This window comes from Schistocerca cancellata, chromosome 1 (assembly GCF_023864275.1).
Source record: "Schistocerca cancellata isolate TAMUIC-IGC-003103 chromosome 1, iqSchCanc2.1, whole genome shotgun sequence".
Classification (NCBI taxonomy): Eukaryota; Metazoa; Arthropoda; class Insecta; order Orthoptera; family Acrididae; genus Schistocerca; species Schistocerca cancellata.
Genome location: NC_064626.1, coordinates 479312641 through 479338270, shown reverse-complemented (window position 1 = coordinate 479338270; position 25630 = coordinate 479312641). Strand labels below are relative to the sequence as shown.

At 39.6% G+C, this 25630-nt stretch overlaps 1 protein-coding gene across 1 annotated transcript in view; it reads left to right on the top strand.

Annotated features, from left to right (window-relative positions):
• LOC126184398 (uncharacterized) overlaps positions 1–25630 on the top strand; it is an 89797-nt gene that overhangs the window by 37502 nt on the left and 26665 nt on the right. Inside the window, exon 3 of the mRNA XM_049926820.1 lies at positions 24544–24666. Within this exon, the coding sequence (XP_049782777.1) occupies positions 24544–24666 (123 nt within the window). The remainder of the gene's footprint in view (positions 1–24543; positions 24667–25630) is intronic.

Here is a 25630-nt window from a genome sequence, read left to right as displayed (position 1 = left end):
CAATTTCAAGTCTACAATGTTCCGTATACCTAATAGTTTTCCAGAGCTTGGATACTCTAAGCAATAAGCATTTGTGTGAGATATAACAATGACTTTATATGGTCCATTATAAACAAACTTAAATTTAGAGATTTCATTGTCTATCTCGCTCGATTTCTCATGAGCTTTTACAAGTACTAAGTCTCCGATTGCAAACTTAGCAAAACACGCTTTAGCGTCTTGACGACGTATGAGCATCGGATTTTAGCTACATTACTTCTCGCAAACGATCTTTTTTCACACCAATACTAATGTCAATCCGTGGAGGGAATTTGATTATCTCTTCCAATTCACTTTCTACACTTTTGTCAATGCCGAAATTCCTCACGTTACAGCAGTTCAAATTCATTTCTACGTCAATGTCATCCGGCCAGTTAACAATGTGTATAGGCTGGTATTGCCTATGCACACTGTCTCCTGCCTCGTCAAAACCAACTACCATTGTTTTATCTAGTGACATACATGTCCAAGTTTTGCTTTCGCAGTTAATCACTGCACGGTACTTTAATAGCCAATCTAACCTGATAATTACTTCCGTAGTCAAGTCTGGCACGACGACCAACTCTTGTTCAAATCGTGCCCCACATATCTCGAAGTGGACAAAAATCTGTTTTGTGACCGGTTTACTGGCCTTCCCAGTAGCACCGATAATTTTCACTCCTGTTACTGGCAATAACTACGATGCCAGGTCTGTCTTTCAGTAACTGAAATATTTTTCCAGATACAGCACTCAATTCTGCACCGGTGTCAATCAAAACGTTTAGTTGTAGGCCGTGCATATTAGCAGACACTACTATCTGTCTACACTTGTCCTCGACTGTTTCTTTATTTTCCCACAGAAAATCCTCATCTATGTCCAGGTCATTCCAGAAAAAACCACCCGGCTTTGATCCTAAATCCGGCTTATCCGGCGGCTTTTTCAGCCTCTGTTCACATACAGTTTTAATTTCAACACGTTTGTCCTGAGGCTTAGTCTGTAGCTTCGCCTCCAATAACGAAACCTTTTCCTCTAACTCGTCAACTAGTGAGTGTTGCTTTGCTATCAATTCATTAATTGTCACCTTCGTTGATTCCTCTTTGGTCAGACTGATCTCATCTGCCAATCTACCTGGAGGAATGTGCCCAGTAGTATCTGCAATTACTTCCTCTAGATCTGCGCAACCCACACTGCTACCGTCCGACCGTATAACGTCAGCTCTTACCTCATACACGCTGTAATCTATGTGCTTTTCTACCAATCGTGTCCGGCTATCACTAAAATTCTCGTACTCTTTCTCCTTAATACTTTCGCAATGTTTAAACTGGAGTTTTGCGTCGGATGGGTCGGCTACTTCTACCTCTATAACTTTCGGTAAAGTCTGCCGGTCAGGGCCAGAACTTTCCGTTACTACTTCAACGTCCAACTCTTGCGGGACAAAACACGACGAATCTTGCTCGTGCTCCCCATTAACATCAACTATTTCTAGTAAAGTCTGCCGGTTAGGCCCAGAACTTTCTATCATTTCACAAACACTATCTTCTTGCGGGACGAGACGCGGCAAATCCTGCCCGCGCTCCCCATAAACGCTTCTCCCATACAGACCCCTATAATCTCTTAGTTCGTCGTATAAGCGACCGAACTGCCTTAACCAGACCTCATCCCTCTCTGCATCCCCTCGCTCGATGACGGACGTTTTATCCGACATCTGATCTTCTCTCAACACTTGCGAATCATTCTTAAACTCAATCTCCAGTTCCGCTGTGGGTATTACAGCTGCCACTTTATAATCGATTTCCGGAACACTACTTAAATTGTTCTCACTGACAGTGAATGTACTTCCTACTGCCGTGTATACAGCTGCTCTACTACTTGTGGGCGCACTCCTTTCTCCTAACACTGGCACACTCTCCCGCCGTTGATTATTCCACACGGAATTTTCATAACGGCGACACCTGGGTTTTGTCTTGTTATTGGGCCTCCAAAATTTCTCCACGCCCGGCCGGCCCCTCACCGGCGCGGCTAATGGTTTCCCTGTCTCGTCCCAGCAGATACGCTCCCCGGATGCTGCTGAGGCGGCTGATCACACCCTCTGGCGTTATTACTCTTCTGCGAAGCCCGTATCACGCTAGTATGATACTGGTTTCCGTCATTCCTGTTATTATTTGCATTGTACCGATTGTCATTACGGCCCGAACCACTATTGTTATTGCTGCCAAGATTGCGGTATGCATTATTCCCATAGTTATCGTTGTTGTGGTACCCGTTGTTGTTACCACGGCCTCTACCACTGTCGCGATTATTGCGCCAATAGTCCTCGTCCTCAACTCTTTCCAGGAAATCATTGATTGTCCTGTAATTGCTTCCTACGTATCGTTTTGTATCATCTGGAAGATTCTTGTAGAGTTCCCAGACTATTTCGGGTCCGTGCGGCGATCACGCAAATATTCCAACTTGCGGATCCAGCCCTCACAAAACTCCTTAATCGAACCGCGCGAATTCGCATCGAAAGGCCTCGATACGACAAATTCGCGCCAGACACTTTGCTGTTTTTGCTCTGACCAGTATTCAGCCAGAAACAAATTTTTAAATTCGTCAAAAGTCAGGTTCGTAATGTTGAGGTTTAAGCCCCAACGCTTGGCATCACCAGCCAACGCGTCAATAATAGCATTAATTTTTCTCTCATTAGTCCATGATCTGGATAAAACTCTTTCACAATTCTTAATGAAATCCGTCGCGTGTATACCGCCTTTTTTCAAGGGGTCGAACCGCTCCTCTTTCGTCAACAATTCCGAACTATGTGCATAGATTGGCACATAGCTCTGTTTTTCGTCAAGTTTCTTTTCTAATTCCGACACTCTCGTAATTACTTGGCAAGTGGTTGTCGCAAGCGTTTCTACTTCTTTTTTTTTCTCTTTGCAGGTATTAGCCTGCTTCGTCACTTTGGTATCTACTTCGGATACTAAAGTCTTTAATGTTTCCATCTTCTTTTGATCCTCTTTTTTCACTAATTGAATTTGTTCCGTCACCTTATTCTCGATGATCAGAGCAACTGATTCTCCTACACTTTTCTCGATTCTGCTAATTTCGGAATAAAAACGAGTATTTATGCTCGCAATTTCCGCCTGAACACCTATCATTTCCTGTTTAAGATTACCGATTTCGGTATTAATTACAACAATATCTTCTTTGATTTTATCAACTTTTGTGTTAACAACTCCAACATTGTTGTTGACAACGTTAATAGCTTTGTTCTGATTGTGTAGCATCCGTTCAATTTTTTCAGACTGAGCTTCTTGCTTGGCAGCCTGAGATTCTTGCTTGGCAGCCTGAGCTTCTTGCTTGGGAGTCTGAGCTTCTTGCTTGGCAGCCTGATCTTCTTGCTTGGCCGATTGACTCTTGATTTCGTTAATCAAAACATTCAATAAATTAGTTAAATTCCCGGAAACTACCGGTTTTACTTCCGTAGCGGCTTCCTCTTTATTTGTCCCCGGTATTCGTCATCAAGGGATTCAGATTTGATTTTCACTTCCGATTCCGAAACATTTTCTAAAGTTTGGAATTCCATTTCTGCTCTTTGTTGCGTTTCGGCGGTCGCGTCTTTCATGCTAGCCGCCTGCCCCTGAACAATGGGTACCGCGGTGCGCGTTTCCCACTGTTCGACCGATTGTTCCGTATCCAAGTCTACCAAATTTTGGCAATTGTTGCCTTCACTCATTTTAATAATTTTCAATATAAATGCCAAATCTCAATTATAATTAGGATTACTCCCACTACTTATTCTCGCTGACGTAACGGCCTGTACGTAACCAGTACTTTCTTACGAGATTTGCACAATGCAAAATTCGTGTCCAGAACAACCTCAAATCCGAAGATTGCAGGTTCGAGTCCTGTCACGGTCGCCACGTGTAACCTCCACCTCACTTATCGACCTTAATGACAGTGAAAAATTAAACCGCGTGTACCTAATGGAAATTTGGGAAAAGCAATCGTCACCGAGGTTAATTTGTCGGTAAAGAGGGAGGAAAGGGTTAAATCTAAATGAAAGGAAAAATGCTAATGAAACTGGTGGAAATTAATTTTGAAATAGGGGTAAAGTTAATAAAGAAAGTAAATGTGCGACCGTTACGTTAACAATCAACTAGCGGTAATTAGATATTTGAGATTTGGGGGAAATTACGGTCGCCAGTCCTAAGGACAATTACTATAGTAACCGAAAAAGAAAGATTATTACACATATAATTATCACTAGAAGCGTGGCAACTGAAGGTAGACAAGTGTAGTGTGAAAACTGAAAGTTTGTCAGAAGTAATAAATTTCGCTACACTCTGACTTAATTTAGCAAAAGAATTAATAAAACCGGAATCGAAAGTTAATTTAGTGACTGAAGTTAATAGTGAGCTTTCTTTCTGAAGCACATCGAAATTCAGTAAAATACGGTTATTCTTGGACTACCTCAACAATCATTTCAAAAGCTACTTGAATCTACGCAATTTAGAAATAAGAGATTTAACTTTGAACTGGAATTAAATGATTCTGAACAATTAACAATAGTAAAATTTAGTACGTACCAAGCTGAGCTGCAGTCACAGGTAAGCTAAAATACGGTAACAAAACTCGCACTCTTAATTCGTGCTTGTGTAATCTAAATATTGTAGCCAGCTATGAATACTTTAACTGAACTTTGAAATTAAAGCAGTGAAATGCTATAATATTACTTTAATGCTGGCGTTTGAATTTCAACGACACTCGGGTTCATTTCGGAAAAGGAAGGGACCCTGCTTGGCAATGCAATTGGGACAATGAGCAACAAAGATTCGTGCTAAGTTGCTATAATTTTGTGATGCTACAATTTTAAAAGTTGGAAAAACTGAGGTCTGCCATACAGTTCTAAAACTTTACGTGCTTCCAGTCTTCCTTGTTGGTTGATTGAAGGTTTGAAGCCGTCGATCGAGGAGGTGGCGACAGTCACTCATTGTCGGCCGCCGCTGTTGCAGAAGCTGGATGTTGGTGCGCCTTCTTCTCGACACGGTCACCAGACGAAACGGGCTCTTGATGTGCGCCAGCTAATGCTTCCCGTCCGCGACACCATGTCAGAAACTATCATCGCAAGTCGAGCGCAATTACATGCTGCCAAATCCCGAAAGCGCGGCAACTCGCGGGAGCTTCACACATTACACCTGCTCCACTCGCTACTCCAGCCAGACTCCCCCTGCTCAGCCCGCGCTCCACGCGGCACAGTTAACACTACCAAAGATCCTACACACTTTGATTCTTCACACGACGTATCGATGTAATCGTTCGATAGCAGTTTTCCCTAGGCAAGACCCAGCGTAAAAACACAAATAATATTTACGAAACAAACCAATTATACATCGACATAAATGCATAAATATATATATATATATATATATATATATATATATATATATATATATATATATATATATATATATATATATATACAAGTAGTAAAACAATTACAATATACGAAGACACAGAAATGTTATATATTCAGGTAACAAAAATAAGGAAAACAAATTTATAGTACAGTAGATGGAAATAGGAGGATATGCATTTCCGGCGTTACAGGCTCTCTTCATCTTGTAGCCGTACGTTCCTCCCATGGTGTTTCTAGGGAGGGGAACAACTTTGGGTCATATATCGTAGCATTGTGTTCTAGGTTCCACGTCTTAGAGTTGCTGAAGCCATTCGATCCCCAGTAAAAGATGACTTTGTCCGCTTCATTGCGAGTCACCCACCCTGATGCCACCTGGTACGATCAGGGGCTCTCCCTATGGGCGCCACCCAGCCACAACAAAGGCCATCAGACATTATGGCTGTTGCCAGGGGCCCTGATGCCCCAAGAAGATGGGCATCTACTCCTTGGCATACGTGGGAAGGTTGCACCTCAGGCATCAGCAGTTTGATCCCTGTGTTGTCAGGGGGTTACCACCAAATGCGTGCAAGTCAGCCCCACTACAATGGTCTGACTACTGTGCTGGATGTTTGGTGTAGAGAAATCCAATATTGTCATGGGGCAAAAGAGGACAGCAGAGAATGGAAGAAAGTGACACAACCTGGAAGGCATCCTCGCCCAAATAGCTGAACTGTGGGTGGAGTTTTAAAGCCATGACAATAAGAGGCACAGAAGATCTGAGTGCATGACGGATATCTGATGCAGCACATAAGAAGTCCTTCGCCAAATGGCCCACACTTCTGTAGAATTTTGAAAGTGTGAGGTCAAACCCTTGAAGAGGACTAGAACTTATTAGGCCAAAATGTGGGAGACTCCTTTAAGTCGCCTTTTATGACAGGCAGGAATACCTCAAGCCTATTCTAATGCTCAAACCCACAGGAGGAATTGAAGGTAGTTCGCAAAGACTGGCCAGAGACCGCATTTTATGCACCATCAGGAGTTCAAGAGAATGGAGTTTGGACTGAAAAATGCGCCAGCAACGTTTTAGAGTTCATGGGATAGTGTGTTGAGAGGTCTGAAACACTACCACTGTCTAGTTTACCTAGACAATATTATCATAACAGGAAGTAGCTAGACAATGTCTTAAGGAGGTGTTGAAGAGACTGATGGCTGCAAGTCTGGCACTGAGCACAGAGAAGTATCATTTTGCTTCGGAAGAGGTGTGGTGTTAGGACCATAAAATCAGTAAAGACAGAGTAAAGGCAGATCCTAGGCTAAAACACACTATGCGAGAGTTGACAGTGCCTTGATCTATTAAGGAACTCCAATATTTTTGGGGTAGATATAATTACTAAAGAAAATTCGTGAAACGATTTGCTGATGCAGCACAGCCACTCATGCAGTTGCTAAGGAAAGCCGTGAATTAATGGGTATGAATAAGTGTCAGTGCATTTGAAGAAAAAAGTAATTTTGAAATAAAGTCCAGTTCTAGTATTTCCAGACTTTCAGAAGAAGTTTATCCTTTTATGTGATGCATGTAATCATGCTCTGGGACGTGTCCTAAGCCAGAACATTAATGGTAAAGAGCATCCTGTAGCTCACATGTCAAGACAGCTGGATGCATTGAAGAACAGCTACAGAACGACAGAGAAAGAGACGTACTTCATTATACCATGTGCTTAGAGGTTATCTTTATCAGAAAATATTTCCAGTAGCGTCTGACAATGCTGCTTTAAAGTGATTATTTGGGCTGTAGGAAACATTTAGTGGGCTGACAAGATGGGCATGGAGACTTAGCGAGGGCGACTATCAAGTAGTACAAAATTTAGAGAAGAAGCAATTGCGTGCAGCTGCATTAAGGAAGAAGGTAGCAGTATTGAAAGATCTGGATGACGGTTTTGTGGAATGGTAGGCTGCGCAGTGCACTAAACAGTATAGGACACAGCACATGTAATAGACTGTTGCACAAGAAACAAGGCTAGGGCTATAGGCAGACGTTCCAGTGACATTTAGGGAGGAGATTTTGAAGGAAGAAAATAATCATGCATTACCTGGTTATGGATTAAGCAGAGAAACAAACTAGAGAGTGACCGAGAGATGTTGGTGGAAAGGTCAGAAAGTAGATGTGGATCAATACATGAGGAATTTTGCGTAGTGTGCACAACGAGCAGACCTGAATCGTAAGCGAGTGCCATTGCACAGGTTACCAGAAGCATCAAAACCCTTTGTAATGTTTGAGATCGATGTTTTGTGACCATTCAGTTTTATGCGAACAGGAAACTGATTGACATTAACAATAATAGATCACTTTGTTTTTTAATATGGAGATGGTTGCTATGTCGAACCAGCAGGGAATGACATTCACACAGGTAATGGTTAACAATTGGTTGTTGAAGTTTGGAGTGCTTGGTACAGTAATTACAGGTCAGGGTACGAATTTCAAGTTGGCCATATTAAAGGAGCTGCATGAGTGGTTGAATGGGAAGATGTTAAGCACTAGTCCTCTTCATTGGCAGACCAATTGCAGAATGGAGCATGTACATAGAACGATTAGGATAATGTTAAGTCACTAAGTGAATGCACATCACAGTGATTTGGGTATACATCTTACGTGTGCTATCGGGGCTCATATAATTCAAAAGTACACAAGTTTACTGGATTTCTCCCATATGATGTAGTGTATGGTCGGAAAATGCCATCACCATTCAATTTCATAAACGTATAGAAAGTTAAAGCCCGGGAGTCAGTCTGCAAGTTTGTGGAACAATATGAGAAGCATGGAAATGAGCACAGAAGGTGAATATTAATGTGTGAGAGAAGCTGGAGGAATCATTGACATACACAAGTTTCCGATAGTGTAAAGTGTGGCACTGGTGGGCGTTATTCAGTCCTTACACAGCAAAAGTGAAGTCGATAAGTTCATCACAAGACATCATGGGCTCCATTGGGTGGTGGAGACTACTTCATCAGTCAATGTGAAACTACAGTTACCAGCAACGACGACAACAGCGCATGTTCGACATTGATGACATTTTTGAGGTAGTTTGAAGATGAGTCCAGGAGTTTCTCGAGTGGAGCCACAGAAGAACATGAGGAGAAGGAATCAGAGGAAGAGACAAGAGAATATTTCAGAGCCTTTGCCAGAGATACCATATGCATTGAGATCAATATGATGAAGCGTGTTTGCGTAAGAATAGGGTTATAAGGAATATGTGATATTAGTGTAAAGAATTTTCCTGCTATGTTCGCCGTATGTGGATGGGCTTGCTAGTGACAGCAGCCTTCCGAGGGGAGAGGGGGCAGGAGGAGAAAAGGTGATAATATCATAGCAGTACTGCATTTCGTCACTTGGATCTGGGCGGAGGCATAGCAGAACCAGCATCTGGAAGGAGGTGTGCGGTTCTCAAGGCAAGAGGACGTGATAGTTACTGGCCATCAGTGGGTGCTGAAGTTGGTTTTTCCACAAGGGAAATGCGGAATGAGATGAGGAAGAAGGAAGAATTATTCAACGGATTTTGCCGAAGTGCCAAGGCTCGAGGAAGTGACAATGGAGTATGATAAACTGCATAGATGTATGAGGAACTAGAAGAGCAAATGAGACAGATAGTAGAAGTTGTGCCAGATGTATGGTGGAAGAGGTTATGATTGGATACTAGAAGTAAAATTTCGAAAGCAGTGTTTGGAATAGCAGATGGAGGTGAGATTAGAGAATTAAACGAAAGTGTGAAAGCAGTAAAAAAGGTTCTTGAGGGAATTAAGTCGGCAGAAGAGGAACACGCTACACAGCTAGCGAATTTGGAGAGTAGAGTGCTTAAAAATAAGTGGTTGTCACGAAAATTTATGGGTAGTGTAATGGACTAAGTTAGGGCATCGAAGCATGAGGTGAATCGGTAATTGGCAGTGCTTCGAACACAGGTAGAACTACTAAACAACAGTAATGTCAAACTTGCAAGAAGTAAACAGCACATGTTGCATGGAAACTGAATGCATGTTTCCTGCCGTCTCAGCAGTACTTGTTGGGGTTACAGAAAGCACAGTGCGAGTTGCCGCCTGAGTTAAGCCTAATTATGGAGTCCAATAGACAAAACTTGCCCTTCTACTCCCAAATAGCAGCAGTAGAAGTGAAACTGACTGTGCACGATTTTATGTTTTTGATTCTTCTAATTCGATTCCCAGAAAAATAGAGGTGTATATAATTTAAGTGTTGTGTCATTCACATGTACCTAGTGAAGTGGGGACTTCTAGCAAAGTTTGTGCAGGTAACGATCTGCAGGATCCTAATAATTTCGGAATATGGTAGCAGACATGCAGCAGTAGCTTAATACTGTTAAAGGGGAAAGGTCCAACCAGGGTAATACAAACCAGCTCGATCACAATCGTAGTACGGTTGTTCTTAGGCAGTCAGATGGGACTAGACTGTCTGAAGGATATCGTGGAACCCAGGCTGCATTAGCAACAAGCAAGTTTCTATTCGATTTACGCCACTTATAATGGCATGGTAGTAGTGGCGAATTGTTATGACCAAGTGAAGCTCACAGAGACGAGACCGGTTTAACTAAAGGGAGGCAGATTATTAATCAATGGGACTACATACGACAGAACAAGGCCAACCTTCCATTTACCAGCAATGATTGTGAGAATCACGCAACCGAATGTATCACAACGGCAGCTGTATTCACCAATGGTATTATTGCTAGTGCCGAATATACCATCTGTAAATCGTACTTTTCAACCTGATCTAATCAGTTCCCTGAGTCATTGCTGCACAGGAAGGACGTATTTCAACCAAGCAATTAATGCAGCATGTAGAGCAGTTCAGAGAACAACAACGACATGTGACAATGAGTTTGAATGCCACTATACCCATTTCCACAGTGGGTCTAACTCTGCTGTGCACAGCTTTTATTTTCTGAGTGAGAGAGCAGATGATCAGCATAAACCAATAGTACAGATTCCAGTGGACTGGGTCCCTAGAGCAGAAGAGAGAATGAGATAGTAACTCTGTCCTCAGCCTCACAGCTCTCTTAGTTCGTAGTGGATGTGTCGGGCAAGGTCGCCAGTAAAAGTCACTATTTTAAGGCCGCAGTTGGGCAATAGCCATACATGGTTAAGTCTCTCCCAGACTTATTGTCACGTCACAGCAGGCGATCCTAGATCTATTTCAGCAGTAAGTCCGATTCTTGCCCAGGGGAGAACAGGCACATCAGTTATCTTTCGGCATCACAGGATGGTGTGCTTCTACCGTTGTGATGCAGCTGAGGTGTTGCCTGGAACCGCAGCAGATATGCCATCATGTAGTAAACATGTCACTGCCAGCTTACATAACGATGCCACTGGCACATGGAAGGGACTCAGCACCAGCAATGTTGGCATGTGAACAGCTAGCCCTACAGAACTCAGCAGTCAGCCAGCTACTGACCTGGTGTACTATTCAGTGCAAATGATTCAATAGAGAATCTGTCAACTTTGCAGCCATCTTGCTGTGGGATCATCTACTACTCCACTCACCTATACCACCTGTTTGCACCACTCTGGCTCATAATAACCCTCCCTGCACTGGGAACATTGCATTATTACCGATATTACTAAACTATATATTTCATGTTTTATCGAGTTATTGGTTTATTTTTCATTGTAACATAGTAGATTTCATTTTTTAGTCGAGGAAGAAACTTCTGAGAATGTACATTTCGAGCACAACATTGTATGGTAGTGAAACAGAGACTGTGGGAAAACTGGAACAGAACAGAATCGGAGCATTTGAGATGTGGTGCTACAGACGAATGTTAAAAATTAGGTGGACTGATAAGGAGGTTCTACGCAAAGCTGAAGAGGAAAGAAATATATGGATAACACTGACAAGAAGAAGGGATATATATATACACCATGTAGCAATTTTATACCTGTCCAGGAGGAGATTCACGACGTTCAAGTATGCAGAGGCGCCAACATTGATTCAGAACGCTAAGTCGAATCAAGATATATTGATTCAGAACACTATCTAACTTGAATCAAGATAAAATTTACACCGAAGAAAATCCATCAGAAAACAAAGCACACAGAAACGTTTGACACAAAAAGGATCATGGAATCCCACCGAAAACAGGAATGGGAAAACCAACACGCAAACATCGTGGAAAGAATTCCACAGAAAGATCATACAAAAAGCAAAAGAACTAACACCACGGAAAAAGAACACTAAACACGCTTGGTGGCACTCAGAGAGAAATACGCAAACAAACTTTTCAGGACTACAATAGTAAAAAATCTCCAGAAAGCCTATGTTGTTTCCAAGAATCAAGAAAACAGGCTGCAAACCTTACTAAGCAAACTAAGCGAAAGTATATGAAGGAGTAACCGGATGCTATAGAGGTAAACTTCCGCAAGCACAGCACGAGACAATTCTACAGGACCTTCTCAAGGAGGATCTGCCGGTACACACCTCAAAATTTGTCCTTCAGGAGACCATATGGGAAACTGGCAAACTAACCAAGAGAATTGTCAAGAACTGGCACGTTATTTCTTCGATCTCCTTAACAGCCCTGAACCTGTAACAAGATTTCCAGTACGGAATTGTATCTCCACCCAACCAGAATCACTCCCATCAACCTATGAAAAGGTCAACAAACACACACTTAAACTGAAAAACAACACGACACCTGATGAAGACGACTTCATTGCGGGATTATTATAGAACCTTGGACCAAAGACACAACATGAGCTTACGCAAATAATCTCTACCATCTGGCAAACAGAAAAACGTCCTGACAACTGGAAATGTGCACTTATCCGTCCACTACACAATAAAGGAGATTTGACCAATGTGAACAACTACAGAGGAATCTCCCTGCTACAAAATCACCTACAAAATTTTCTCAGCATGATTACTCCAGAGAACACAAGAACAGTTAAAACACAAAATTGGTGAATACCAGGTAGGCTTTTGCCTCGGTCGTTCATGCACAGAACAAATCATTAATCAGAAAACAATTCTAAGATGCAAGGCCATCAGGAATGCGCCAATTATTTGCACCTTCATAGATTTCAAGAAAGTGTATGATTCTGTTGACAGATAATCCTTGTTCAACGTCTTAGAAGAACAGGGACTCGATCCAAAAACATTACGATTCATCAGATAGGAATTAGCTGACACAACATCGGAAGTTAAATTCATGGGTGAAATCTCTGATCCCTTCATGACCAAAACTGGAGTGCGCTAAGGCGACGGATTATCCCCACTATTATTCAACCTAGTCATGGAAAAAGTAATGAGGGAATGGGAAAAAGAACTGAATACTCAAGGACATTGGGGCAAAATAGAAATATCAAACCTAGCTTTCGCAAACGGCCTGGCCATACTATCAGACAACGGAGCTACAGCAACCAAACACTTAGAAGTACTAAAAGAATGCGCGGAAATGTTGAGCTGCAAACCTCTTTCGTGAAGTCTGAGTTTTTCTGTTCAAAACTCCTAACCATAACAAATTTAGACACAAAATACGGCAAAATAAACAGAGTTGCACACTTCAAGTATCTAGGTGAAATCTTTGTAAAACAGGAGGAGAAAAGATTGCACAGAAGACTCGACTAGAAAAAATGAAGAAAGCATTCGGCAAGACACAGCATGTATATAATTAAAAAATGCATGCCCATTCATACAATAGTCACCCACTACAACACAGTAATCAAGCCTGAAATACTGTATGCACATGAGACGCTAATACTCTACATGAAAAGTGACATGGAAAGCTTACTGAAGGAAGAAAGGAAAATCACGAGGAAAATTCTTGGCCTAAAACAGGCTGACAGAAGAGGGACACGGATCACACTCTAGAAAAACGACAGAGAAAATGTTAAACATAGCAGCAGATGTCAGAAAAAGAGGGTTGAAGTTCTATGGGCACATCATCAGGCGGCCACCAAAACGATACACCAAGAGAATTCTCACATACATACAAGGGGTCAAATCAACAGCACCATGGATCACTTAAGTCAAATTGGACCTAGAAGCAATAAAAATCGATCCAATAGAAACTTAAGACAGGAATGTATAGAGGAACAAGATACACAAGTGGAATGTAATGTCAGAGAATGAAGTCCCAAACAAGCCACGGACAAAGTGGAATGAAGATAGAAAGAGACTCCACGCAGAAAAAATGAGAGAATCGTGGAAGATCAGAAAGAATGCTCAAATGAGGCAGAATAATTCGTGTGGTCCTACAGAGTCTCGACACAAATAACAGCAATAATACATACATACATTTATATATTTGTATTTATGTGTGTGTGTAACAAATAGAGAGTAGGAGAGAGAGAAAGAGAGAGATTCAAAATAATGATGTTTTATATTACACTGATGCTCTGTCTCTCTCTCTCTCTGTGTGTGTGTGTGTGTGTGTGTGTGTGTGTGTGTGTAACAGAGAGAGAGAGTGCGAGAAAGAGCGAGGGGAGAGAGAGGGGGGAGGGAGGAAGGGAGGGAGGGTGTGTGAGAGAGAGAGAGAGAGAGAGAGAGAAAGAGAGAGAGAGAGAGATATTGTTTGATTACATGAGGACCCAGTTTTTTAGAAACTTAGCACAATACACATTATCATTCACATTCCTTTTCATCATTTCATGACATACAAAATGCAGCATTTGGGTATTTCGTTAATAGGGCTAACTGAATGCCACTACATGGAGTTAAGTTTAAACAAGAAAGTGAAATAATAAAACAAGGAGCCATATGGATTTAACAGCTCCACAACAGATACATTAAAATACTCAATAATTTTCAGGGACTCATAAAACAAAAAACAAACAGAGAATAAGACCTCTGATACAACAATCCTCTATCTGTAAAATATTTCATATCAAAGTGTCAATGTCTTTAGATGCAAAGGTGGTAACCTTTCACAAAAGAACAACATTGCCCAGAAGTTTCATCATATCTGCAACACAGGAAGTTCACTACCTTATAAAAGTGTGTACAAAATTAATTATTTGAACTGTGACTGCTTCTAGGTAGGTGAAACAGGAAGATCATTTGACACCAGATTTAAGGAACACATGGGAGCACTAAGAAACATAATACGACACATCACCAGTAGCCATCGAGCTGCATGAAACAAAACACCGCATTAATAACATTCGCTTCAGCATTCTACATTTTAACCTAAAGGCAAAACAACTAAACGTTCTTGAAACACCAGAAATAAAACAACCACAATCTATAACAAATAACAAAGATGTTACGTTTACAAGAGCACCATATCTCTTTTTAACAGCAGTCTATAATATTTACAAAGAGACACCACTCCTCGCCTACTCCCACCCTCCCACCCCCCACCACCACCGCCAAAACAGCGCCCAGTTCTTTCCTGCTGAGTTTCAAACCATACGTCCTTTCATACACTTACGAGTTTGCATCCTGACCCCAGTCAGCTTACTTAAATATCTACTAGCTTATGTTATTTATAGACATAATGTACATAATATCTCAACAATTTATAGTTATTACCATGTAATGAATGTAGATTCTAATACAACCACTGCCTAGTGTATAAGATACTAACCTAAGCATCACTACTACATACATTCCTATATTAAAATACGTAGGGCGTTTCAGGAGGAGAAGCGAATATTTTACTAGCTGGTAGTCAAGACTAATTTGAATAAAGCATTTAATATAACATATACTATCAACATTCATTAGTTACAGAGATACTGCTGTTAGAATGTAAACCAAACACATTTTCACAGAAAGCGTTAAACAAATACAAATGATTAAGTTCAAAGTTGATTTTGATAAATTTCTAATTTGTCTGGTCATACTTCATGAACAAACAGATGAAAAAATAATATTGTTACAGTTAGTAACACAACAATTTTTCCTAATTCAATCAACAATATTACATACAAGAAGAAAGTTTACCCACCTGTTCGCCTATTTCAGTAACATTAGCCAACGTTTTCATGAATCATACGGAAAGATTAATATTTGAAGACATAAAGACAAAGAAAAGCTACATCATCTGCTTGTGTAGGTACATGGATGACATACTATGAACGGTAGATGAAACCAAAAACAGAATACAGCAACTACACAAAGACAGAAATCTTGTACTTAAAAACTTGAAGTTCGCAATAGAACAAGAACAAGAAAACACACTCAACTTTCTAGATATAACTATAAGAAAAGACAACAACAGACACGTATTTGACACACACAGAAAACCCACAACAAGTGACCCTATCTAAAATGCAACCTCAAACCACCTGCAGAATCAGAAACAGGCTGAACAGGATACCCCTTAAACACTTTTGAGTACCAAAAAGAGCTGGCCATTGTAAAACAAATTGCATTACAAATTGACACAAACAAATAGCGTTAAGCAAACTAAACATACAAATAAAGACACAATAAATAAAATAAACTAACTAAACCACATCAACACCTACAACCTGCAGTACCAAGAGAAAAACGTGACCTACTATAATTAATTCACACATAACATTCAAATAACAAGGCACAAACATTTCTCACAAACATCAGGCAGCAGCAGCTGTCCGAGACATAAGCAAAAGCAGAGAAGTAACGAATTTTGTGGCATTTTACGAGTCCCTGACCAGGAGCGAATTTTACAGTGTCATCTGTGTGATTTGGTAATTTAGTTTCCTGGATTTCAGCATGTTAATTTAATATTTAGTAGACAATTCTTTGTTTTTCTTTGTAGTATATTTTTCCACGGTCTTCAGTATGGATAGGGAGTGTGATTGCTGGGTGCACATGCAAGCCAAGTTGGTGACACTTCACTCTCAGCTCTGTATTGGCTTCAGTTATGCAGCTTGAAGCTGCATTGGGTGGGCATCACTGTTGTGGGCCAGGCATGGGGATCCAACAGACATATACCACGTCTCAATTTACCGATTGGTCTTCACCGGTGGCCAGCTCAGTTATTGCTCACACCAAGGCTGACCTCTCATCTGTGATCGAGTGGTAGGTCGCCTTGGAGTGTAGCATGCGGCGAAAGACTTCCCTGGGGCCGAATGTAAGATCTGCCTGGTTAGTCTGACAAACAGTTTCCAGGTGCTGTCTGTGGCTCACACTGTCCCTCAGACAGATGCAGCCACCTGCCCTCTTTCAGAGGAAACCGATCAGCATGCAAGATCCAGAAGTCTCAGACTGGGATTATTGGTAGTTGGGAGCTGCAGTGTTAGGCGCGTTACGGGGCCCCTTAGGGACATGGCTGGCAAGGAAGGAAAGAAAGCCAATGTGCACTCTGTGTGCATACCGGGTGGAGGAATTCCAGATGTAGAACGGATCATTCCAGACGCCATGAAGAGCACAGGGTGCAACCAAGTCCAGGGGGTGGCTCACTTTGGTACCAATGATGTGTGTTGCTTTGGATCAGAAGAGATTCTTTCTGGTTTCGAGCCGCTAACAAAAGCGGTAAAAGCTGCCAATCTTTCTTGCAAGATGAAAGCAGGGCTCACCATTTGCAGCCAAGTGGAGGATCTGAAACAGAGGCTCAGATCGTTCTGCAGCCGTGTAGGCTTCAGATTCCTCGACTTGCGCCATAGGGTGGTTGGGTTTCGGGTTCTGCTGAATAGGTCAGGAGTCCACTATATGCAGGAGGTGGCTACGCAGGTAGCAGGGGCTATGTGGCGTAGACTGGGCGGTTTTTTAGATTAGTGGGTCTGGGGAAAACACAAAAAGGGCTTCATTTTCAAAGGGTGCAGGCCGAATGCAGGAAGAACGAGGTACTGGAGCCATCGGTATAGCAGTTGTTAATTGTCGTATTCGTATTGGGAAAGTGCCTTAGCTTGAAGCGCTAATAGAAAGCGCTGATGCTGAAATCGTTATAGCCACTGAAAGCAGGCTAAAGCCTTTGATAAGTTCAGCCGAAATTTTTGTGAAGAACCGAAAGGATAGGCGAAACACAGTTGGCGGTGACGTATTTGTTGCTGTTAGAAATAGTTTACCTTGTAGTGAAATTGAAGTAGATAGTTCCTGTGAGTTAGTTTGGGTAGAGGTCATTCTAGGCAACCGGAATAAAATAATAACTGGATCCCTTTACCGACCTCCCATCTCATATGATACAATTGTCGAAAGGTTCATAGAAAACTTGAGTCTAATTTCATACACATGCCCAATTCATACAATCATCGTTGGTAGTGACCCCAATTTACCCTCGACATGTTGACGAAAATACATACACTGTTTCCAAATTAACAATGCAGCGGTATGTGTAGACCAGATGTGGCTTCAATTCAAAGGAGTAGTATTGATAGCAGCTGAGAGATATATACCAAATAAATTAACAAATGACGGAGCTGATCACCCTTGGTACACAAAATGGATCAAAAACACTGTTGCACAAACAACGAAAAAAGCATGCCAAATTTAAACGAACTCATATTTTTCAAGACGAGCGATCTTTTACAAAAGGTCGAAATTCAATGCGTGATGCTTATAACAGTTTCCTCAACGAAACTTTGTCTCGAAACCTAGCAGAAAATCCAAAGAGATTCCGGTCGTATGTAAAGTATGCTAGTAGGGAGAGACAATCAATGCCTTCTCTGCGTGATAGCAATGGAAATACTACTAATGACAGTGCTGCTAAAGCAGAGTTACTAACACAGCCTTCCGACATTCCTTCACCAAACAAGACGAAGTAAGTATTTCAGAATTCGAATCAAGAACAGCTGCCAACATGAGTAACATAGAAGCAGATATCCTAGGAGTAGTGAAGGAACTTAAATCACTTAATATAAACAAGTCTTCAGGTCCAGACTATGAACTAATTAGGTCCCTTTCAGAGTATGATGTAATAGCTCCATACTTAACAGTCATACGGAAACACTCCCTCGATGAAAGATCAATACCCAAAGACTGGAAAGTTGCATAGGTCACAGCAATATTCAACGAAGTCAGTAGAAGTAATCCACTGAATTGCAGGCCCATAGCATTAACGTCGATATGCAGCAGAATTTTGCAACATATATTGTGTTCGAACTTACGTATTACCTCGAAGAGAAAAGTCTACTGACAAACAATCAACACGGATCTATAGAACATCGTTCTTGTAAAACACAACTAGGTTTTTACTCACACAAAGTGTTGAGTGCTATTGACAAGGGATTTCAAATTGATTTCTTATTTCTAGATTTCCAGAATGCTTTTGACACTGTGCCTCACAAGTGGGTAATAGTCAAAAGGTGTGCTTATTGAATATTGTCTCAGTTATGTGACTGGTTTCCTGATTTTCTGTCAGAGAGGTACAATTGTTAGTAACTAACTTAAAGTCATCGAGTAAAACAGAAGTGATATCTGGCGTTCGCCAACGTAGTGATATAGGTCTTCTGCTGTTCCTTATTTGTATAAACAACTTAGGAGACAATGTGAGCAGCTGTTTTAATTTGTTTGCAGATGGTGATGTCGTTTATCGTCTAGAAAAGTCATCAGAAAGTCAAAACAAATTGCAAAACGACTCAGAAAATATGACTTTAGGGTGCGAAAATAGGCAGTTGATGCTAAATAATGAAAAGTGTGTGGTCATCCACATGAGTGCTAAGAGGAAACCGTTAAACTTGGATTACACGATAATCGGCAAATCTAAAGGCCATAAATTCAACTAAATACCCAGGAATTACAATTACAAACACATTAAATTGGAAATAACACATCAAAAATATTGTGGGGGAGGCGAACCAGATACTGCGTTTTATTGGCAGAACATTTACGATATGCAACTGATCTACTAGACAGATTGCCTACACTATGCTTGTCCATCCTCTTTTGGACTACTGCTGCGCCGCGTGAGACCCTTACCAAGAGTACGTCGAGAAAATTCATAGAAGAGCGGCATGTTTTGTGTAATCGAGAAATGAGCGAGAAAGTGTCACTGACATGGTACAGGATTTGGGTTGGACATAACTAAAATAATGGCGGTTTTCTTTGCGGCGGAATTTTCTTACGAAATTTCTATCACCAACTTTCAACTGCAAATACGAAAATATTTTGTTAACTGTGGCCCATTTACGGAGAATCGATCACCATAATAAAATAAAGGAAATCCCACAGAAAGATATTAGTGCTAATTTTTTTCTGCACAGTGTTTGGTGTAGGGATAATAGTGAATTATTGTGAAGGCGGTTCAGTGAACCCTCTGCCAGGCGCTTAAGTGTAATTTGCGTAGTAATCATGTAGATGTGCATGTAGAAACAACTTAGAACAAAAGCACATCCCAAAACTGAAATAAAAACCATATGGATTTTAACAATCTGGTATCTATCACCTCATTTGCAGAGGTTGTGAAAAGATACACATTGGAATGACTGACAGGACATTTGACACAAGATATAAAGAACTCATCAGGTCATTTAAATAGCGTACAAGCAATTCAGCATTTGCAGATCATCTAAAACAGGAATATCACATCCCAAGGAATATTGAAAAAGATATGAACAGCATAAGAATCAGTAAAGACACACCTCCTCCTTTTCAAAGAAAATTTCCATATACACAAAGCATTAAAAGCAAAATAAACAGGTGCACAAAGAACAAATAAGTTTGAAAGACCAGTCACTACATAAAATAACTGGAAAAATTACATGAAAAAGAAAAGAGCCTTTTCCATCCTTCACCCTCTCCCACCCAAAGCCACCCCCTCCCCCCCCCCCCCCAAAAAAATTCATTTCATTTCTTGCTCCTCATCATATCCTCCAACTCACTCCTCATCACACTGCTACGCACCCATGTCCGTTAGTCTTTGCTTCTTCGTCCATCGCTTATTCACCACGCAAAAATTTCTCTATTACTGTTTCTTCATTAAATTATATAAATACATAGCAACACAATTAATTTAAATAACACAGATACAATTAACTAAAAAAGTAAAAGTCAAACTAGTTACAATGTTGGCAATACTGCGAAACATAATACACATTTAGAAGCATAGAAATAAACAGTAAACAATGGTGTACGGCTAATTGTTCTGTGTAAAACGTAAAAAATGCATAGTTACGCAAACCAGCGAAAAAGTAGACAATAAGTACCAGAATCTAATGAGAAAAGAAACAAATACGTGCTACCAGACGGCATTTTCTGATGTAGTAGCAAAACCAAGCAGAAGTTACCGTAAATAAAATGCAACGAATTGCTAACAAACTCTTTTTCGATCTTAAAAACAAATATAGTTGTAAATATCTGTAATTAGAGACCACTGATGATGCTTTACCTCAAAAACCCGAAATGCTTCTGGTGAGAAAAACACGATTTTCTTGTAGTTGTAAGGATGGAACGAAAATACCCTCAGTGACTTTGACTAATTTTAGGAATGAGGCCATGCACATTTATGTCCACCATATCACTGTTTGTGGAAAACGAATTCCACGCAGTAAACCTGAGTGTGTTTCTTCAGCACTAGTTCATACCAAGTGAATAATGGTTTCTATTTCATTAAGATTCTGTTCACTTGCTTGTTCAGATGAAATATTACTGCTGGCCACTGCACCAGTCGCATGAAGTTTAGTGAAAACACCGGTAAACACTCTTGAATTTGGTACTATGCAGTTACGAAATCGTGTACCCTTGTCCACACAAGCAGTAGCAGCGTTTCCATTACAAAAACCATACAGAAATGACATATAGGCATACTCAGCGTTTGCAAATATGTAGGACAGCTTAAACAATAGATTAATGTTGATTAGTAAGTCGTAAATATGGTCACAGTCGAAAAATCCCATAATGTCAAGTTAAGCACAACCACACAACTTGAACTTCAAAACAATCGATAAATAAATACACAGCAGCTGGAGTACCAACATGCTAAATGAAAACGTATTTCTGTAACCAGCAGTATCTCTGTACTCAACAAAAATTGGACATATTTTAACTGCAATATTTTATTCGAATTACTCTATACTGCGACTTTCTAAAATGGTTACTGTTCCCCTTAAGCATACCAAATACGAATTAAAATTTGCCACGCGTGACTCAGTTATTTTTCCGTATTGTCTTTGTACTTGTTAGCTTAAAATTCGCCATCTTTGTGCGATGGAAATACGACTGGAAAAGGAACCTTTGACCCTTACAAAGGGTCAAAGGAAAACAAGAAGTTGTTACATATATTTACACAAATCTCAAATCCAGCAATGTTGAGGTAAGTAGACTCGGTACTCAACATAGAAATTGTGCTTGTGAATTAATGCTGAACACTTTTAGCTGTAACTGTATATGGATCCACAGAGGGAAATTCTGAGCTGTTTGTGAGAATTTGGGATTCCTTACTACGCTGTCTGTCAGACAGTAACAAGCAGTTAATTGTTTGTAGCGACTTCAGTGTAGATTTTCGAAAGGATTCTCACAGGAAAATGATCTGGAAGTCTTATTTGGATCTTACAATTTAATCTTAGTAATTAATTTTCCACCACTGGTGGATTATAGTATATAATGTTTTGTTTGATAAAGCTCTAAGCAAGGAAATAACTATACACCAAGTAACGAATACTCTCTGATCATGATGCACAGTTAGTTAAGATAAATCAGATAATACCTTACATTATAGATACTCCTCGGTAGAAATCAGAATCATTACTCACTCCAGACCAAATGGTTTTGAGAACAGCTTACAAGAGTTGCGCTGTGGTATAATTCGTAATGAACGAGATGCTGACGAAAAATTTAATCTATACCATAATAAATACATATCATTATTTGAAAATTGCTTTCCACATAAGCTATTCAAAAAGGAGGTTAAACAGCTATGTAAAAAGACCGTGGATCACTAAAGGGATTAGAGGATCTTGTGAAACAAAGGGAATAGTATCTGCTGGCAAGAATAAGAAAAGATTCTACAGTAGTGGCACACTATGAGATCTACTAAATATTATAAGGAAAGGTGTTTAAAAAATCAGGCTTTATGGAATGTAGTGAAACGAAAGACAGAACAACCAGCTAAAGAACAGCATAACATCATTGTTTACTTTAACTGAAGAGCGATAAATGCTGAGTCATTGGTAGCAAATGCATTTAGTAATCATTTTTTAAATACGGTAGAAAATATAGGTACAAAAAATTCAAGAGAAGCACAGAATTACACTGAAAAAAGAACTTTCATAAAATTCAGTTAAATGAACGTGTCATCAACTTCTCCCTCTGGAATTATGAAAACTATGTATTGTCTCAAAAGTAAAAGATCATATGGACTTGATGGTGTTTTTAACAGAGAACTAAAGATTTTTTCCGATATAATAAGCCCTGTGTTTTCTGAAATATGTAATGCTTCATTGGTGCAAGGCATTTCTCCAGAGAGATTGAAATATGCCATTGTTAAATCCCCCTAAAAGAAAGATGATATGAGAGACTACCGACCTGCTTCACTGCTGACATCATTCTCCATTTACTATTCTAGAATAATAACCCAACACAGCAATAACAATAGCCTCTCTAAATCACAATTTGCATTTCAAAAGAGGTGTTCTAGTGAGAATGCCATGTACTCGTTCACTCGACAAATTTTACATCATTAAGCAACAAAATAGTACCAGTTAGTATTTTCTGTGACCTGCCTAGGGCATTTGACTTTGTGAACCGCTATCCTTATAGATAATATGTGATTTTTTGGAATGGATGTTATAGCCAACTAATGGATTTTTTTCATATCTAACTAAAGGAATGAAGAAAGTTGTGCTTACTAATTCAACCAGTGTAATCAGGGAAACGTCATCTGACTAGGGAGAAATCACATTTGGAGTTGCCCAAGGCTCAGTTTAGGTCCGCCACTGTTGCTCTTATGTAAACGATTTTCTGTCTAATATATAAGAAGCAGAATTTATTCTTTTTGTAGATTATAGTAGTACCGTAATCAGTGCAAGTTATATACAGTAAGAACAGAAATAATAAATAATATTCTTAACAGTCTTATTGACTGGACTTTTGCAAATGGTCTGATTCTCGATTTCAAACAGATACATATTAAGTTCTGCACTTCCATAAGTAGTACACAAATAATAAGAAAATAACAAATAGGATGGAAACTTCAAAATTTTGAAGAGTTTATATTGATGAAAATTTAAGCTGGAAAAAGCACATTTTCGAGCTCCTAAAACGACTTCGTTCAGTCACATTTGCACTTAGATTCATTGCAAATCTTGGGGAAAGACAACTGAGTAAGTTAACAGATTTTGCATATTTTTATTCAATGATGTCATATGGAATAACATTCTGCAGTAACTCATGTTTAAGGAAAAATGTCTTCTCTGCTCCGAAACTCGCTACGAGAATAACATATGATGCTCACCCTGGATCATCATGTAGATACCTGATTAGAATTTGGGCATTCTGACTACTAATTTGCAGTAATTTATTCCATTGGGAATTTTGTTGTAAATGATTCATTTCAAAAGGAACAATGATGTACAGAATGACAAAACCATAAGGGAAAATGGCATTAATTACTTCACATTAAGGTTGTCTTTAGCTGAATAACTGGTGCACAGTGTTGTAACTAAAATTTTTGATGACTTGCCCAGTGATATAAAATGTCAGACAGACAGCAAAATAAAATTTGAAAAGAAACTGAACCAGTGCCTCTTTGACAATTCCATCCATTGTGTACAAGCCTTACCATTATTTCAATGTGTAAAGGATGGGGGATAGGAATTACTAACTCACATGTATGTATGTATCAATAATAGTTAAAAATAAACAAAAAATTATAAATGTTCAGCATGTAGCCATACTGTTTGTCGTATTAAAATTGTTATATCTTAGGTGACTATGGTGTGAAAAAGGTGCTGTATTTGTGAAACCCTAGTCCAATGTAAGAGAGGGCCTGATGGCCCTAGTCAGATCAGGTTAAAGAAATAAGTAAATTTTTAAAGTTCAATTTCAGACGTGAATGTATAATGACTCATTCCACATCATTACAACCTATTGTGCAAATGATGCATGGAACATGAAACTAATAAAGATCAACAGATATCAAATTCCTCATATCAAAGTGCTCTGACGTTGTCTGCCATTCACCTAGAAATGTTTATTGGTAGAATTTATTTTAATCCAATGTTCCCGCTTGTACCTGAATGAATATGATATTTTGCATCAAACATGTTTTTATTTCCACAGGACAGGATGATTTTGGCTTCCTCTACAACGTGATTAACTATGAAGGACATTTAAAGTTATCGTTGAGATATTGTTCTGAAGCGGAAAGAACATATTCCGAATCTTCTGACTGGAATCGCAGAGGTAATTAATGTTTCTCTTTTTCTTCATACGTTAATGTAAACATCAGACAGACGTTAAAAATTTAAGTGTGTAACTGAAATTTAATGCTATCTGTTAAACATGTGAAAGGTAATTTTCGCTGATTCAAACTTTCATATCAACGAGAATATGCAATTATTTGTATTCCATTAGAGAAGAGACGCTGAACTGTTTTAACACTTTGTATCCAAGTAGGTGGTGCATCCTGATTTAGAATAATGAATTCTATGTGGTGATGTTTAATTAAATATCTGTATGATAGTGATGTTTAATTAAATATCTTCTGTGACAAGAAGTCACATTGTTTTAGCTTGTGTGCAAGTTTGTGACGAATAGGAGTGGGTAAAGAATAGGTGTCCGTGGGTATACATCTTTTACACATTTTCTTATTTGAGGTATGTACTAGAATTCTAGGCAGACGTAGTCGTCTTGTGCTTATTTTCAGTGGAAAAAGATATAGGTTGCGTCATGAATTGAAGAACCCTCTGATGCATCACTAATGGCTACCGTTATCGAAATAATATTTGTGCCCAAACATAGTACATAATGTGTAGATTTTCTCCTATATGGTTAATATCGATACTGTTTACACTTGGAAGGATATCGAGCTAATTTTGGATTTACAGGTAAAATGATGCACATTTGAACTGTATTTGAGAGAGCTGAGGAACACAAGTAATTTGAATTCCAAGAATTACCCAGGTATGTTATCGTCTAAACATAGATGATATAACAGAGAACAATTTCAGAAGACAGTTTTTATCAGTGTGCGGTGCGCATTGCGTGAATGATATGATTTTAATATAATGTTGTTCGCTGAAAATCAATGAAGCTGTCACCACCACCAATGCATCAGATCTTATTGCACAGCTCTATGTGTTGACCTGCGACAATCATAACACCATTATTGGTATGACAGTGGGTACTACAGGTTAGCTCTACTGAA